The sequence below is a fragment of the Arvicanthis niloticus genome, chromosome 11, assembly GCF_011762505.2.
Source record: "Arvicanthis niloticus isolate mArvNil1 chromosome 11, mArvNil1.pat.X, whole genome shotgun sequence".
NCBI classification, from domain to species: domain Eukaryota; kingdom Metazoa; phylum Chordata; class Mammalia; order Rodentia; family Muridae; genus Arvicanthis; species Arvicanthis niloticus.
Genome location: NC_047668.1, coordinates 77,751,028 through 77,768,069, shown reverse-complemented (window position 1 = coordinate 77,768,069; position 17,042 = coordinate 77,751,028). Strand labels below are relative to the sequence as shown.

General features: G+C 42.9%; 1 protein-coding gene across 2 annotated transcripts in view; it reads left to right on the top strand.

The window, feature by feature from the left end:
- Nucleotides 1-9,430: 9,430 nt before the first annotated feature.
- Nucleotides 9,431-17,042, top strand: part of Gtf2a1l (general transcription factor IIA subunit 1 like) — a 47,278-nt gene continuing 39,666 nt past the window's right edge. For both annotated transcript variants that reach the window (XM_076942463.1, XM_076942462.1), the window contains exons 1-3: nucleotides 9,431-9,552; nucleotides 11,704-11,805; nucleotides 12,089-12,209. In XM_076942463.1, the coding sequence (XP_076798578.1) occupies nucleotides 9,532-9,552; nucleotides 11,704-11,805; nucleotides 12,089-12,209 (244 nt within the window). In that variant the 5' untranslated portion in view covers nucleotides 9,431-9,531. The remainder of the gene's footprint in view (nucleotides 9,553-11,703; nucleotides 11,806-12,088; nucleotides 12,210-17,042) is intronic.

Sequence of the window (17,042 nt, the reverse complement as noted above, 5' to 3'; positions counted from 1 at the left end):
ATTCTTGGGTGCTGCTTCTATGCTTTTTCAAATGGAGTTGATTATATTTCCACAGCCCACAGCCCTCAAGTGTCTTGGCCTCCAGTGTTGTCATCTTGTGCTCTATCCTGTAGTGGGTGGGGAGCACACCCTGCACCCCACCCTGAGATCTGTGCTGTAGTGGGTGGGAGGTATAGCCTGTATCTCACCTTGTGCTTTATCCTGTAGTGGGAGGAGGTAGCCTGCACTTTGAGCTCTCTGTTGTAGTGGGAGGGGTACCCCGCACCCTGAGCTCTCTGCTGTAGTGGGTGGAGAGCACAGGCCAGCCTCAGCTGTAGCAGCAGATGGTCCAGTTCTCTTCTGTTCTCTCTTCAAACTGCTCTCCAACCCCAACCCTCAGGCTTTGGCTAAGAGAGTGCCCTCTTGGACCATTCTTCCTTGAGCCTTCCTTTGTCTCTTACATTCCAGTCTAGGGGGCCAACCCTAGGAAACCTTGCTGGAATTTTGTATTCAGGTTAGGTGGTCCTCATAAGTGATTTTTAATACTAGCTATATAATGTTATAATTATTTGCTTTTTTTTTTTTTTTCACCTCATTCTGCCTGGAATTTGAGTGGGGAAGTTCAACCCATAGTGATTTTCTATTTTGTGGGAAGACTCACGGGTCCTCAGACCTTAGTAGGACCCAGATATTAGGACAACTGACTCCATGATGGAAGTGCCATTCAGGCCATAAAACTCAGCACACAGACAACACTGCACACCAAAACGCAAACCAAGGCCTAATACGTCAAGTCCATAGTTCTGGGGATGTGTCTAAATGTACTAGCCTCTCTTTTTGGCTTCACTGGTTCTGCACCTGGTCTTCACTGGTTCTTTTTAACTGAAGCATGTCAACCCAGGATATGTTTTGTTTTGTTTTGTTTTTTTTTTTTTTTTTTTTTTTTTTTTTTTTTTTTTTTTTTTTTTTTTTTTTTTTTTTTTTTGTGCTTACAAGTTCATCCTAAAAGAGGCCTGGGGCTACACTGGGATCTCAAATACCCAGGAGAGTTGCTCCCTGGCTAGTAAAGACTTTATATTGGCTTAGACTTGTGTCTGAGTAGTTGTCTCTGGTGGACACCCCACAAGTACACAGGGGCGGTGACAGGTGGGAAGAACAGAAACAGCAGAGTCAGGCAGACCCCCTCGCTGGGCCCACGACCTATAAAAATGTTGTGTGAATGACAGGATGGACTTAGATGTTCATCATTTCTCTCAAGGAATATCTGCTGTCTAAATCTAATTCTCCCCTCTATTAGGCTAGTGATTCCGTATTGTAACAGTTTAAATAAATTCAAACTGATGGTACTTAATGAATAATTTCCATATGTGAGGTCTTATGACAGGGCCTGGGGGGGTGCATGGGGTGTGTGAGGTTGAATGATACACAGCCTCAGTCCTCAAATGATTTAAAATCAGTCAGTTATAGTTACCACATAGTTTTAGAATTAAACATGCACACAGAGTAGGGGAAAGGTAAAAATGCTTGTTTGAAATTTGATTTAATCTTGTTTTTGAAGGTTGCCAAAGGTTGAGAGGAAGTACATACGGTGTACCGTGAACTATGTCATCTTATTTCATACAGACCACCTGAAAAGTGTCACTCATTGGTTTCTTTTTGAAAACACCCCAGAAGTACTGTGCAGCTCTGCGTGCTTAGCACGGCAGCATTTCTTGGTCTCAAAGCATTACTAGTCGATTTATTTCCTTCACCCAAAGAAAAACCCATAACCTCAAATGAGAAACATCTGGGGAAAGATTCTCTACTTCGCCCTGAGTGAATGCACACAAGCAGACAGGCGATTTGTTAGAAATCCCTTATGCAGCCAGGCTGCAAAGCCCAAAGAAGGCCTCAGCCAGCAGGGGTGGCGGGAGTGGTGCTGCTCTGTGGCACCTGCAGACAGGGGCGTGGTTATTCTTTTTTGCTTTTCCCTGTTGTTTTGTTTTTGAGCCAGGTATCACTATTAGTTCAGGCTGTCCTGAAACTTTCTACATAGACCAGGCTGGCCTCAAACTCACAAAGAGCCACCTGCCTCCCTGCATTCTGAGTGCTGGAGCTAAAGGCATGAGCAACCAACCACATGTGTTCCACTCCCACCCCTACTCTTTTTTAAAAAAAAAATTTATGTTTTGGGTTTATTTTGAGACAAGGCTCTGTAGCTCTTGCTGTCCTGGAAGTCAGTGCTGTAGGGCAAGCTGACCTGGTACTCCTGATGCTCTTCTTGTTCCAGAATCTATTCCTGGGATTGCAGGTGTGCACAGCCACACCCTGTTCACTTTTCTGTCCCAGTGTCTCTTTCTTAGTCCTCTGGCATAAGAGACTGGACTTTTCCCCCTTGTTTGTGGCATAATTTCCAGATTAGCAGCTTCCCTATATCTGCTGACCCAGGACATTTGTGACAAAGAGAAGACCAGGGAACTTATGCTTGGGGTTGTAAGGTCCCTCATGACTTTTTTTTTTTTTTTAAGTTTTAGTGCTTTCTTCTGTGTGTTCGATATTTAATATGCAGAATATTTATCTGCTCTTACTGGAACAGGAAGAAGTATGTCCACTGTGTGGTGTCTGTGCCTCGGTGGATATTTGAAGCACCTAAGTTAACTGAGTAGATTATTTAGGTTGTTTTTACATCTCATAAAATGAGACAAATTAATGAAGAGGGAGAGTGTACTTGCTATGAGGACAAAGCTGGGTGGCTCAGATAGAGCCGTCACCTGAGGTCATTGGCTGGGCCCTTCTCTAATGCACATTTATGCTGGTGGCTCAGACAGAGCCGTCACCTGAGGTCATTGGCTGGGCCCTTCTCCAATGCACATTTGCGTTGGAGAATTAACGGAGACTGTGAACATTCTCCTTGCTAATATTTCATGTTCACATATAATTATACACATTATGACAAAGAGATGGAAATGGAGCATTTGTTAAGTAGGAAATTACAACATTCTGACCAGGATGGTGGTGAGAGCACTGGGTAAGTAGTGACAGGGAAAACTGAGTGTGAGGCCTGTCTTGAATGCTCTCTGAGTTATCAGTAAACTTACAGATGTACAGCAGGCTACCTCTCTTGAGTATTAAGGAGCTCACTACCTGGCTTCTGCTGTGTGATAAGGGGGACTTCAGCTGGCCATCACGCTGTCTTCTTTGGTCACTTTAACTGAATTCATGTTGGGGCGTGGGAAGGGATTCATTACTGTGGAACAGTATCTGATGTTCAAATGATGTAACTTGATTTGAAATTGTATTAGAAAATGGAAGACGTTACAGAAATGCAGACTTGGAATAAATCAGCACCACCAACACTGGAAGCATTTCAGAATTACAGGGGGCAGTCTCTCTCTCTCTCTCTCTCTCTCTCTCTCTCTCTCTCTCTCTCTCGTGCGTTGAAAATCCAGATTACCTGGATTTTCATTTCCTATAAAATGTGAAGGTTAAGTAGAGGCAGGGAAACAGTACCGCTGGATTTAATGCATTTGTGACAAAGTGTTCAGAAGCTAATTTTGAGTATTTGCTGCCTTAAGCCATATGCCCAAAGACTAAGTCACACTTTTCATTACAGATAAATGTATTATTAGAACCTGTGCCGTTACTGAAAAAGAAACCACATTTGACTGTAAATTATAATATGTAAAAGAAATGGGTTGTCTCTAAAATATATACATTTTAACATTCTTATTTAAGGAGAGAGCCTCAGTGATACATTCTTTTTACACAATAAACAAATTGAAATGCTCTCTTTACCTTTTGAAACAGTATCATAGACCCTCCAGGCAAAACTAATGAGAATACAGACTACAAAGAAATTAATCTGATTATTAAGATTTTCTTGGGAGGTCTAGGTGCTAGTGTTGATTGCCAATGATAGAGAAAAACACATTATGGTTCTAAATGAAGCAGGAGGAAATAAAAGCCAGACCCTTCATCTTGGCTGGGTGGCTGAGGAGAACTTTCTGTTTTTGTACAGGTTTAATTTCAAAGAACTAAGAACCCAAAGAAGGGTCAGGGTTCAGAATTCTCTTGGTGTTCTCCATTTATGCACACAAACTGCTGTCCCTGCAAGATTGCTTTGCCAAGGCTCTGGGACCTTCAGATTCCAGTCTGACTATTCCAAGTGCTTGGTATATGCAGCACATTTGGAAAAACTGACAAGAGCTGGCTGGCTAGCACATGACTACAACAGTCTGCTCGTTTCATGATAATCCTGGGCCAAAGCCATCAAGCACTGGTCTCTACAGATCATTTTGTATTACATTTTCTTAAAGTGCTCTTGTGACCAATGAAGCTTTAAACACAGAGGGGGAGACACCTCCCATCAGCACAGTGCAATCTGGCAAAGGCTCTGCACTACTCTTCTCTTGTTCCATGACTCCGGCACTTAAAAAACTTAATGTGGAAAACATAAATGCCGTGTCCTACAGTTTCTGAGGATTAGAGATCCAGAAGGTCCTTAGAGGGGCTCCTCATGAGGAGGCACTCATGCTATCCTTATGGCCAAGATCATATGGTAGATCATCTCGGGAGAGTCCAAATCCAAGCCCACTTGTTTATACCAGCTGTGGATACTCAGAGCCTGAGCTTCTCGCCACATGGACCTCTCCATAGGTGACATGAGTGTCCTCGTGGCATGCCATTGTGGAATTCAGCTTGACCTGATTGAACACATCTCTGTTTGTGACTGTCATTTGCCTGCCAGGTAACCCTGGTGATCAGAGGCCTACAGGATAAACAAAATCTTTAAGACCAGCAGCCATGACTGTTTTATGTCAGGCTGCTTTTAACTGGTTTTCTTAATGGAAATTTGGGTGAGTCTCATTTGAGCCAACAGATGGAACTGGGGAAACGGGTTCCCTCTTGTGGCTCCTAATAGCATTATGAAAATAACTTAAGACTCTAGGGAATTTTTATTAGCATTTAAAAGAAAAACCTAGGGCTAGACCTGGCTCAGCAATTAAGAGCACTGACTGCTCTTGCAAAGGATCAGGGTGTCATTCCCAGGGCCCACATGGAGGTTCGCAGTTGTCTGCAACTGCAGTCAAGAGATCTGATGGCCAGCCGTCCTTCTCCGACACCGGCAGGGGCCACTCATGGACTTGGTGTGCAGGCAATTTACTCGTACACATAAAATTAAATCCAAAGATAAATAAAAAAAAAAGAAAGAAAAACCTCATAGCAGGTAAGCTTAGATCTCAGGAGCTGCCCAGGGGAGGAGAATAAAGACGATAAGGGGAAAAGCCAGAGCATTTGAGTTCAGCATGGAGGTCAGTCACATGGTGGTACTGAGGCTCATGGTGGGAGTGGGAACATTAGAGAAAGAGGAAGGAAGCCCACAGCACTAGAAAAAGCACACTTAGGACCTGAAAGAAAAAGAGAGAAGAGAAGAAAAGGACATAGTTTCATTCTAAGCATGACAACTCACAAAACACAGCACCACCGAAGAAGACCGAACCCCCAGCCAACCGTTTACTACTGCACTCTAGTAATGCCCAAGGCAAGCAGCGGCTTCAGGAGAGTGACATCTAGATTCTTCCTCCTTTGTTAAGTGAATGTTAACAGCTTGTTTTCGTCACCATAGATCTAGCCCTACAGTTCTGCTGATTTTATTGTGGGCGAGGGCTTCTGCAGTCGCCACAGCTTCTGTGTCATTGATTGCCTTGTGCTGTGAGGATCCTTCTGTCTGGGTGCCACCTAGAACTTGATTCTGTCCATCCATTCTTCATCATTGCACTCTGTGGGATTCTCTGTGTGTTTGCTTCTTTCTCCAGCCTCTCGACACCTTCTGCTTTTAATGGTTGGTTTTCGTGAAACAGCTGGCTTCTTCTAAATGACTGTCAGCTGAGAAGATGTCTTGCCACCATTTCCAACAGTCTTGGAAGTGAGAAGCCATTACATCTGCTCTATTCACATATAACATAGAGATGCTGTGGTACAATGTGGGAAGGACGACACCAGCTTGTGAGTAGCAGGGTGGCGGGGTGGAGGGTGGAGGATGGGGGTTGGGGTGAGGAGACATGGGACATGACATATGGGGACTGCTGGAGGGATGGCTTATTTTGGTTCGTGTTCCATGGGTTTTAGTTCAGGGTCTTTGATCCCATTACTGTGGGCCTGTGGCAAGGGAGAACTGTCTGGTGAGCTGAATGTGATGGAGCAAAGCTGTGTATTGTATGGTAGGTAGAAAACAAAGAAAGAACACCAAAGGGGAAAGGGGCCAGGAACCACATGCTTTCTTTGTGGGTTACTTCATCCAGCTAGGTGTCACAGTCCAGTAATCAACTCATTAACCAACAGAACAATCCAGTGGCGAGTTAGAACTCCATGTGCTGGCTAATAGCCAGTCAACTTGACTGCATTCTGAATTACCCATGTTTGGTCTCAGATGGCTAATGGAGGTGCCTGTTTAATATGTCAGACCAAACACTGACTATCAGGTTCTCCCAGCATCCCTCAGTTCTACCTGTTACAGGCTTCTAACTGTCATACCCTTCAGTCGTCCTAAAGTTCTTCAGCCCAAAGTCTGGGCTGCCCTTCCCTATATAATCCAGCTATTCTGGTTATCTGGCCTTTTTTGTCTAGTGTTTACTCTCTTGGCTCCCCCTTCCCCTCTCCTCACATGGTCTGGTTCAGGGTCCTGCCCACTCTGGACTCTCCCAGATGCCCCTGCCTCTGGCTATGCTCTTCCTTTTATGTACAATAAACCTTCTTCTCCACAGTACTTAGGAGCAGTTATGTCCTTCCTTTTTTAATTTCAGTTTTCCATTCAGCCTAGAAGATGTATGAAGTGTACCTTTGATATGTCTTTCTGAAGATGCTTAGAGAGGATTCACTGAGGCAGAAGAGCCATTCTGAACATAGTTAAGCCAATGCCATGCCGGGGAGTCGAGCCAGGACAGAAGATAAAGGGGAAAGCAATAGGAAGGGGATAGCCCCTGTTTCTCTGCTGTTTGGTATGCTAACATCATCTAAAGAGAGTATGCCCTTCTCTTCAGAGATCAGATTGTTGAGACAATGGATCCTAGTTACAACTTCCCCAGGAGGCTCACATCTGGGAAGGGAAAGGTTGGGACTTTGGTGCCAGAAGGGAACTTATCTCTGGAAAAAAGATTTTACATGGTGCTGACAGTTGGTCAGATCCAGTAGGGGAGACTGGAGCTGGGACAAAGATTGGTCAGGCATAAGTGGGACTATAGGTTGGTCAGTCATGGGTGGGACTGGCAGTTGGCCAGGGCTGCTTAATAACAGATGGCTCTTGTTCTGTTTGAAATCAACTTACATTGAGACAGGTAAGGTGGACATGGGAGTTGGCATTGCTTCTGTGGTCCTCAGCTCACTGTGATCACATTGAACAAGTCTGCTTTCTGTACCTGTCACCCATTTCTCTGTTCACTGAGAGGGGGTGGCAGAGCCTACCTTGTTAGGGACTCCAGAAACAACCAGAACCATTTTGCCCTGGTGGACTGAATGGTTGAACCTGCAAATTAAATAAGTCTTCTTCAATATCACTTGTTCTGCTTCATATTTTGGTTTGAATGATGACAAAAAAACAAAACAAAACAAAACAAACCTAATGATCCAATCATCTGCTGAAAGCCATACCTGTGCACACTGCTGCCCTGGGTATCAGGCCTTAATACCTGTACCTTTGAGAAATTTCATATCTAACAACTTAAACCTTGGATTCAAACAAACTTTAATGGCCACTGCCGATTATTGGGAAGAAAGCAAAGCAGCATCTACCAGTGACCATTCAGATATCCAAGAGGGCAACCAGAAAGTCACTGAGACTCCTCAACCAGTGTTGTACAGCTTTTCTATAAAAAGTATATCTTGTGCTCTAGGCAGTAACAATTCAATTGTTAGTCACACTTTTTATGGGTACCAAGGTCCAAATTTAAATTTAAAAATACACATGGCCTACTCTATAGCTTTGAGAAAGGTATAATGTATAATGAAGCACAAGGAACGGTATGCTGTCACTGAATGTTAGATTGTTACCATTCTGTGCATTTAGGATTACAATTTTAAAACTTTGCAAGGAGAAAGATGGAAAACAAGAGTCTTTTCAGCTTTCTTATTTCCCAGCTTGAATGATTTAATTGGATTTTATAATATCAGAAGGAATCAATGCTTGCTTTTAGCTTTTCTATTTTGGGTGAAAGGTAAGTCACTTTGAATATTCGAGGTAGTAAATTGTCATGTAGAGAGACGTAACCATTAAAAATCACCACACATACTTAATGGATTTTTGTTAAAGAAATTCCCAGTAGTTTTCAATTTAGGAAAAGTCTTCTAAATGACACCAAATGAATCAGCCGCCAGAAGCTCACACCTGGTCCAGGCGAGCCAATTCAGAGTGGGCAATCACACACCGCTCTATTGCACTTACACAAATAAGCAAGCAGTCAGCTCTAAACCCTAATGGGATTTTAAATCATCACATAACCATCTGTTAGGCCAAGATCTATCTTCAGATTAGAAAGGCTATTTGAAGACAGAGTGGTGGAAGTTGGATGGCTCTTTCCCCTTTGAACTAGTGGGGTCGTGTGTACTTAAATCTGTCTTCAGCTTTAGCTGGTTAAGTCCCTCCAAGCCCAAGAGAGGAGGGAAGGAGGGAGGGAGCAAGGGAAAGAGAGAGGAGAGAGAGAGAGAGAGAGAGAGAGAGAGAGAGAGAGAGAGAGAGAGAGAGAGAGAGAGAATATCATATGCTCTGGTGGAGACTCAGGCACCAAACCTTTAAAGAGGAAAAAAAAACAAAACAAAACAAAACTTCAGGTAATTTTAATGTGGCCCCACGATTGAGTCTTAGGACAGTGAATGTCATTTTAATGCCCATCAGAACTATCTGGAGATCATTTTGAAGTCACCTTGTGCTGTGCCGTTAGTTGTCAGTCCCTGACTCGGCAGAGATGTTTACGGTTATGAATTCTTAGTTGTTTGTATTAATCTTTTACACACATTGATGCATGATTGTGCACATTCGCAAAGGTGTTCCTATGAAGATCAGAGGACAAGCTTCTAGAGCCGCACTCTCTAGCACATGGGTCAGATTTGGCAGCAAGCGTCTTTATGGCTTTCATTTGTACTTTTAACACTTTCCCAGGTGAAGTTGCTGCTGCTTTTGCTCACACTTCAACCATTAGTTACAGAAAAATTTGGCTCTTGTCACACTTTTATATGGCAGCATGGAGTGGAGCTGTGAGGGGTGCTTAGCGAGGCATGATAAAAGCAGGAATAACTCATCTGCCTTCCTTCTTTTACCTACACCCTTCAAAGATGAAGTTCCCCATCCATCTGAAGCTGCACAACCCCATTAATCTGCTAAAGCTGGTTAGAAGCCTTACCACACCCAAGCCACGCCCAAACTTCATCCCTCCAACCACTAACCTTCTTTTTTGTCCCGCCCTACTCAGCTCCGCCCCCAGCGGCCTCGCGGTTGCGCAGCAACGAGCACTCACGGTTCAAAAGCGAGCCTAGTGGCTCTCTGCCACGCAGGCGCAAACGGTTGGGCACAGAGCTGCAGGAATGGCCCTCGTCAACCTGGTGGTAAGGAGGCGGGTAGGCTTTGCTGACACCCTCCATGACTGACGAGTTGCAGACCTTGATAGGCACCACTTTTTCACCATGGGTTACAGGAAACAGAAGACAGCCACGTGGGGCTCTGATCCCATTTGAAAACGTGTGCGTCCCACTCCAGCTGAGTTCACCTAGGTTAGGACACCTAGAAATCGTGTAGAGGCAGGGTACCCTCAATCAGGATAATTTCCTCCGTGTTTAGGAAATTCCTAGGGTTTGTTTTCCTCCTCCTCCTCCTCCTCCTCCTCCTCCTCCTCCTCCTCCTCCTCCTCCTCCTCCTCCTCCTCCTCTTCCTCCTCCTCCCTTAAAGTAACCCTAACCTGGCTTCAGACTCAGGATCCTCCCACTTCAGTCTTCTGAAGAGCAGCCTCCAGTTCTAATCCTTCTTTATTGGGACATAGCTGGGTCATGCTGTATTACCTCCTAACCTGTATGAGAAGTGATATGGTTTGGATTGTTGCCTCATGGTCTTGCCTTTCCTTGTCCTTTAACATCTTAATGCTTAAATAGAAAACCCACTAACACTGCCAATAAGGGCAGCTAAACCTCACAGTGAGAATTTACAGGCAAAGTGGCACTTGTTAGATCCATCAAATTAAAAATCCCGAGTTGAAGGCAAAACCAGTATCAAACCTTTCCAGAAAGACAATGGGCAGCCAAGATAGGTTTTGTGTCTGTAAAAATTCGTGTGTATCTATGCAGCATAAAAGGTTCCATTTTTAGAGACATACTCATGCGTGCTCATTTTATGTTTTAAGAATTGTAAAGTATGGATGCCTGAATATAACCTTTCCACAAAAACAGTTTCCTGATTGTTATTGCCAACGAGATGATTTTTTTTTTTTTTTTTTGAGATACAGGTAAGATGGAGGTTCAGAATATAGTTTTAATAAAGATATCATAGAGAATGCAATATAAAGTTTAATAGCAGTTCCACAAGAGAGACTATGTTCAATACTTATTTTGCTTTTGAAAAATTGTATTTTATTGGCTTCTTTTGGACTGCTACTGTTATATTCCAAGGGCCGATCTTAAAGGATGTTTTTATCCCTAGGGGTTTTCCCCTGCAGCTCTTAAGTGTGATCATCTTCGGAAGCCTTTCTCAGGGTAGACTGTTTGAGAAGAGCAGCTCATCTAGGGGCACTTAGTCCTAATGGGTGAACGGCGTGTAAATGTTACTGATTGGCCTATTCACAGGCTCACCCTGGATCTCTAGGAGGATTAGTTTAAAATGCGCTGTTCCTGGAGTGAGGGTATTTTTGTGGCAAGCATGAAAAAAGCAGTCCAAGAAAGCCTTGGTTTTCATGGGGCTGGGTTAAACAATCGGAAAAGCAACTGGAGTCCTGTTTTACTGGGATCTCTCTCTCTCTCTCTCTCTCTCTCTCTCTCTCTCTCTCTCTCTCTCTCTCTCTCACACACACACACACACACACACACACACACACACACACACAGACACACACACACACACCAGAAAGGCATAATAGGTCTCTGGGTAGATTCTGGCTAGTTTTGTTTCATGGCTTCCTTTGAACATCCTGGGCTTGTTCATGCACTTATTAATGACTTGCAGTAAACCGGGAAACTCATCTGGAAGCAGGGATGTGTCTGTGCTTTTGCTTGGCCATGCTCTCAACTGCCCTCTCTCCAAGTCTACTTTTGAAGCAGGGCAGGCTTTGATTGTCCCGCTTTTAAGGTCTGAGGCTTACTTATATCCGTGGTAGTTCCACTAATAGTGGTTACTTTGAGAAAATGGTAGAATGAAAACAGGGGCTTATTTCCAGCTGCTCTCAATTTTCCATTCAAAGAGAAACAGGAAGGTTAAATACACAAGAGCCAAGATGTATAAGCACACGCATACCCATACATCTCAAGACCACCCCAGGTTCCTTGTAGTCCTGTGTTCAGCCTTGTGCGTAGGTGCCTCAGAGGGATTCCAGGCAGCTAATAGAATGTATAAGGAGCAGCAACTGCACTGGGGGCAGGGTGTGCATAATAACCTTGTATTAATAACCTTGTAGTTTTTCTTTAAACTGAGGATTAGAAAGTGCATCTACATGTCTTTTAAGGCAAAAGCATTCTACCCGAGAATTAAAACCTCTACCAACTGCTTTCATGTAGCCCAAACTCTACCGATCTATAATTGAAGATGTGATCGAGGGCGTGCGGGACCTGTTTGCTGAGGAAGGCATCGAGGAGCAGGTGTTGAAAGACCTGAAGAAGGTTTGTGCTCACAGGACCATCGTGGTTCATCTTTGTAGCCCGAGAAGTTAAACACTTCCCTCCTTCAACTGTGTTAGCCACTGAAAGTATAGACACTTAAGGAAAAAAAACAAAAAAAAAAAAAAAAACAAACAAAAAAAAAAAAAAACAAAAAAAACAACAACAACACCAAAAACAAAAAAAAAAAAAAAAAAAAAAAAAAAAAAACCCCAGTGTGTAATCTTAGCAATTGTTTTTAAACAAATAAAAATATAAAAGTTTGATTTTTTCTTTTCCCTTGCAGCTCTGGGAAACCAAAGTTTTACAATCGAAGGCGACAGAGGACTTCTTCAGGAGTAGTGTCCAGGCGCCGCTCTTCACCCTCCAGCTGCCGCGTGGGTTACCACCAACGCTACAGTCAACAGGTTGGACACATTAGTAGTATTTGGATTACGTTGTCAGTGATAATTAAATTATTCTTTGTATGTTTGGGAAAATTTTTATGAAAATCCTGTCAGCCACAGTGAAAAGCACATGTCTGTCAGTGGGACAGAACAGACACAGGTCCACAGCAATACCCACTGCAGGCTGACGACCTGTTAGGGACCTCAGCTCAGGCAAAATGGGATCCTTGGCTTCAGTGCAGGAAAGAATTTCTGAGGGAGGCAGAGCTTGGGTTTATTAAAACTCTCTCTCTCTCTCTCTCTCTCTCTCTCTCTCTCTCTCTATATATATATATATATATATATATATAACCTTTCAAATGAGTTTAATTCAAGGTGACAACTCAGAACAAAGATGAAACAGTAGGTTCTGTCAGACTCTGAGACTGGATTTTATGACATTTATTTATTATTTATTAATTTATTTATTTTATCAAAATGTATTACAATGTTCAGTAGGCTCCAAGACACTAATAAGTAACAAGATGTACTAGCTGGGCAAAGGGAACGGAGGAGGTCACCTCCCTTATCCCAGGTGTAGCTGAGGCATGGCCTGCCTTCAGAATGTCTCCCAGGGCAGAGCCCTTCCATGTTGCCTTTGCTGTACTTTCTCTTTCCTTCTGTTCCCCTGTTTTTTCTCCTCCTGAAAGCATTCTCTTTCCCACCTTGGCCTACTTCTTGGGCTGTTTGAGGGGCTTCAGGCTACCATCTGAGCCTGATGTGGTGCCCAAAGCCCATTCCACAGACCCTGGCCCTGTGTCGCAGCATTTCTTAATAGATATTAAGATGCCTGAGAGACAGTGTGGGGTGGGCGTCTCCCAAGAGCCGCCCTTTGCCTTCTCTGTAGCAGGCACACACAAGGTTTTGGTGGGTTTGAGGCTTTTATCTTTGAAGCATTGCTAAGTACTTAGATGAGGTTACAGGTGCTTCCTAAGGGTCCCTGACAGGATTCCAGTTGATACAGCGACATTCCAAAACAGGGATGCAGAAGGTGGGAGATCTCTCTGTCAACAGAGTCAATAGTCGTGTTTGAGGTTTCCAGAAAATGTCTTGGAAAAGGAGTAAGGTCCCATCTGAAGTCATACATATTCAGGTTGTAACTCTGGGTTGTTGCTATTTTAACAAAAGTACATTGCTTTAAAAGAACTGTTATTCCAGGGCTGGGAACCTTCATAGGAAATGCTAATTTTTCTAGAATTTTAAACAATTATTATTTTATTTCATGTGCATGGGTATTTTGCCTGCATGCATGTCTGTGTACCATGTGTATTATATGTATGGTACCCGTGGAGGTCATAAGAGAGCAATGGCTCTCCTGGAACTGGAATTACAGGTGGTTGTGAGCCACCATGTGGGTGCTGGGAATGGAACATGGGTTCTCTGAAGGGCAACCTTTAGGCTCTGCGCCATCTCTCTCCAGTGCCAGTGCTGGCGTTCTTAATTCTCAACAGGCAAGAGGCTTCAGCTAGATAATTTTTGCCCCACCCCTTCCATTAAAAAACAGCTGAAGTACGGCAGCAATTATGAAATGAAATAAATTTGCAAATTAATTTTGAATGACCAAGCATCAAATTTCTTACTAAGCTTAAAATTATGATATTGCGCTGTGTGGGTCAGTCCTAGGAGGACGGGAGAGATGGCTCAGTGAGCACTTTTGCTGTGCGAGCATGAGGGCCTGAGTTTTAATCCTAGCACCCATGTAAAGATCTGTGTGTGCTCCTGTGAGCATCGTTTAGCCCTAGGGCTGTGAGGGATGGGGAGAGAAGGATTGTTGGGGCTTGCCGGGCTTCCAGCCTAGCTGCAGGTTCAGTGAGAGACTATGTTGCCAAAGGCAAAAGGCAGAGAGTGATGGAGTAGGACACAGGATGTTCTCCTGTAGCCTGTGCAAGTAGACACACACATGTGCATATACAGCACACATACCACACACACACATACACACACATATACACACACACATATACACATACATACATATATATATATATATATATATATACACATAAACATCAATCACACACTCATATACCACATGAATATATATCATACACATATATCATACACATGCATATACCACACACATGCACATACCGCAGATGTGTATCATATGTACATATATTGCACACACATACACCCTCTGTCATACATGTGTATATACCTTACACACATGCATATACTGCACACATAACATGTATATACTGCACACATATAACATAAACATGAGCATGCACTACATACACACACACACATAGACACACAGACACACAGACACACACACAGACACACACACACACACGCACACAGTCATGAAAGTTTTATTGTGAATCTGACAGGCTGACCATTTTTTTTTATCAGCGATTGTTTCTTTGTGCTTTCATTTTGCCCTCTACTGTTTTGTCAGGAGATTCCCTTCACCATCACCCTGTTTAGCACTGTTGCAAATCTCAATAATTTTTTTCCTTTGAGTCAGAAACTTATCCCAGAACTCACTATCATCATCCAGGCTGGCCTCGAACTCAGTTATCCTCTACCTCAGCTTCTGAGAGCTGACATTACCAGAATGAGCTACTATGCATGGCTAAAGAGCCCCTGGTTCTCAGTTAAATAACCCCAAGAGAAGGTTCTTGTCGTTGAGGTTGGTGGGAGGGTGTGATGCATAAGGAGGAGGAAAGCATTTGAATGCCTGTAATCAAAAGCATAGTCACAAACTTGTCATTTTTCTTGTCATTCACAATTGCAATACTCCGTTTTGCCCGGAAGATGGTAATATTACCAGTGATTTAAATCACAAAGCAACCTGGCAAAGGCTAGACCGAGCTAGATTTCACTCAGCACCTTATTTTTGATTCTGTCTTAGAAGTTAGAATAATGGAAATAATTACATTTAAAACGAGACAGCTTTTCTTATTCTATTCCTTGAAATTTACAGTGAAGAGGCTTAGGAAGAAAAGTGCAGTACAGATCCTGTTCTGATCTGTCTTCATTCTGGGCACCCTTCAATAAAAGGCTCAAAATAAATAGCCTCATAAAATTGAAGTACTTCTTAATTGTAGCTTCTCATGGTATGCTTTCAAAAGCCTGATTAAAATAACTTAAACTGCTACAATCTTTTTATTTCTTCTGATAACGAGCTGAAACAAAAATCTACAATTGAATAAGTCATTTACATCCGTCACTTCTGTTTTCCAAGCTTGCTTGCTTTGTTATAAATTTTTTTTTGGCTATATTATTCACTTCTTAGGAACATTCTGTGTTACCAGTTTTCAACATTTGTTTTTTATTTTTTAAAGTACGGACTTTGGGCTGGGAGGGTGGCTCCGTGGTTGAGTGCGCTCCGTACGGCGAGGACTGGTGCGTAGATCCCTCAGATTCCACATAGAAGCTGGCAGCTGTGGCAACTACTTACAAATTTATAATTGTCCCTGTTGTTGGTGTGGTGGTGGTGGTGGTGGTGGTGGTGGTGGTGTGTGTGTGTGTGTGTGTGTGTGTGTGTGCATGCACGTGTGCACATGGGTACACTTGCTCATGCATGGGGATTTGAGGACAACTTTACGGAGTCTGTTGTTTTTATCTACACTCACATGGGTTCTGGTTATCAAACTCAGGTTTCCAGCCCTGCACAATAACCTAAGCACCATTGTCTGCTAGGCTACCTCCCAGGCCCCCATACCTATTTTTAACTTAGATTTTACTGTATGTATTTAAAGTGGGTAGCATGATGTTATGATATACATAGACTGTAGACATAGGTTATGTAAATTAGCATGCTCATCACTTTAGAGTTAACCTATTTTTTTTAAAGTATGGCAAGAATCTCAAATCTACGTTGATAGCAAAACTGTCACGTATAACGCAGTATTAAGAAGGGCCCCCATGTTGCACATTTCATGTCTAGACCTCAGAATGAGTACTGACTAAGCATGTAAGGTATACTAATATGTCACTAAAGAAATATCTATTTATTCATTTGTTTATTTTATTTCTAACTATATTTCTAAAATTTATCTATATATTTACCCCCAATATTGCCCCTCCCAGTTTTTCCTCCCAGGTTACTCCCTCATGCCTCCCTTTGCTTCTGAGACGGTGGGTCCCCTGAGTATCCCCCACCCAGTGCATTAAATCTCTGCAAGATTAGGCGCATCCTCTCCCACTAAGGCCAGACAAGGCAGTCCTCTGCTGCATATATGCAAATAAGGTTGCTATGAACTTAGTGGAACACGTGTCCTTGTGGTGTGGTGGAGCGTCTTTTGGTTATATGGCCAGGAGTGGCATAGCTGGAGCTTTAGGTAGAGCTATGTCCATTTTCTGAGAAATGACCAGATTGATTTCCAGGGTGGTTGTACAAGTTTGTAATTCCACTAGCAACGGAGGAGTGTTCCCATTTCTCAATACCCTCTGCACATGTCCTGTTGCTTCAGTTTTTGATCTTTGCCCTTCTGATTGGTATAAGGTGGAATCTCAGGGTTGTTTTGATTTGCATTTCCCTGAAGTTGAAGGATGTTGAGCATTTCTTTAAGTGCTTCTCAGCCATTCAAGATTCCTTTATTAAGAATTCTCTGTTTAGCTCTGTAGCCCATTTTAAAACTTGCATTATTTGGTGTTTTAGTGTCTTAACTTCTTGAGTTCTTTATATAGTTTGGATATTAGTGTTTTGTCAGATATAGGGTTGGTGAAAATCTTTTCCCAATACGTAGGTTGCCATTTTGTCCTATTAACAGTGTCCTTTGCCTTACAGAAGCTTTTCAGTTCCATGAGGTCCCACTTATCAATTGTTGATCTTAGAGCCTGAGCCATTTGTGTTCTGTTCAAGAA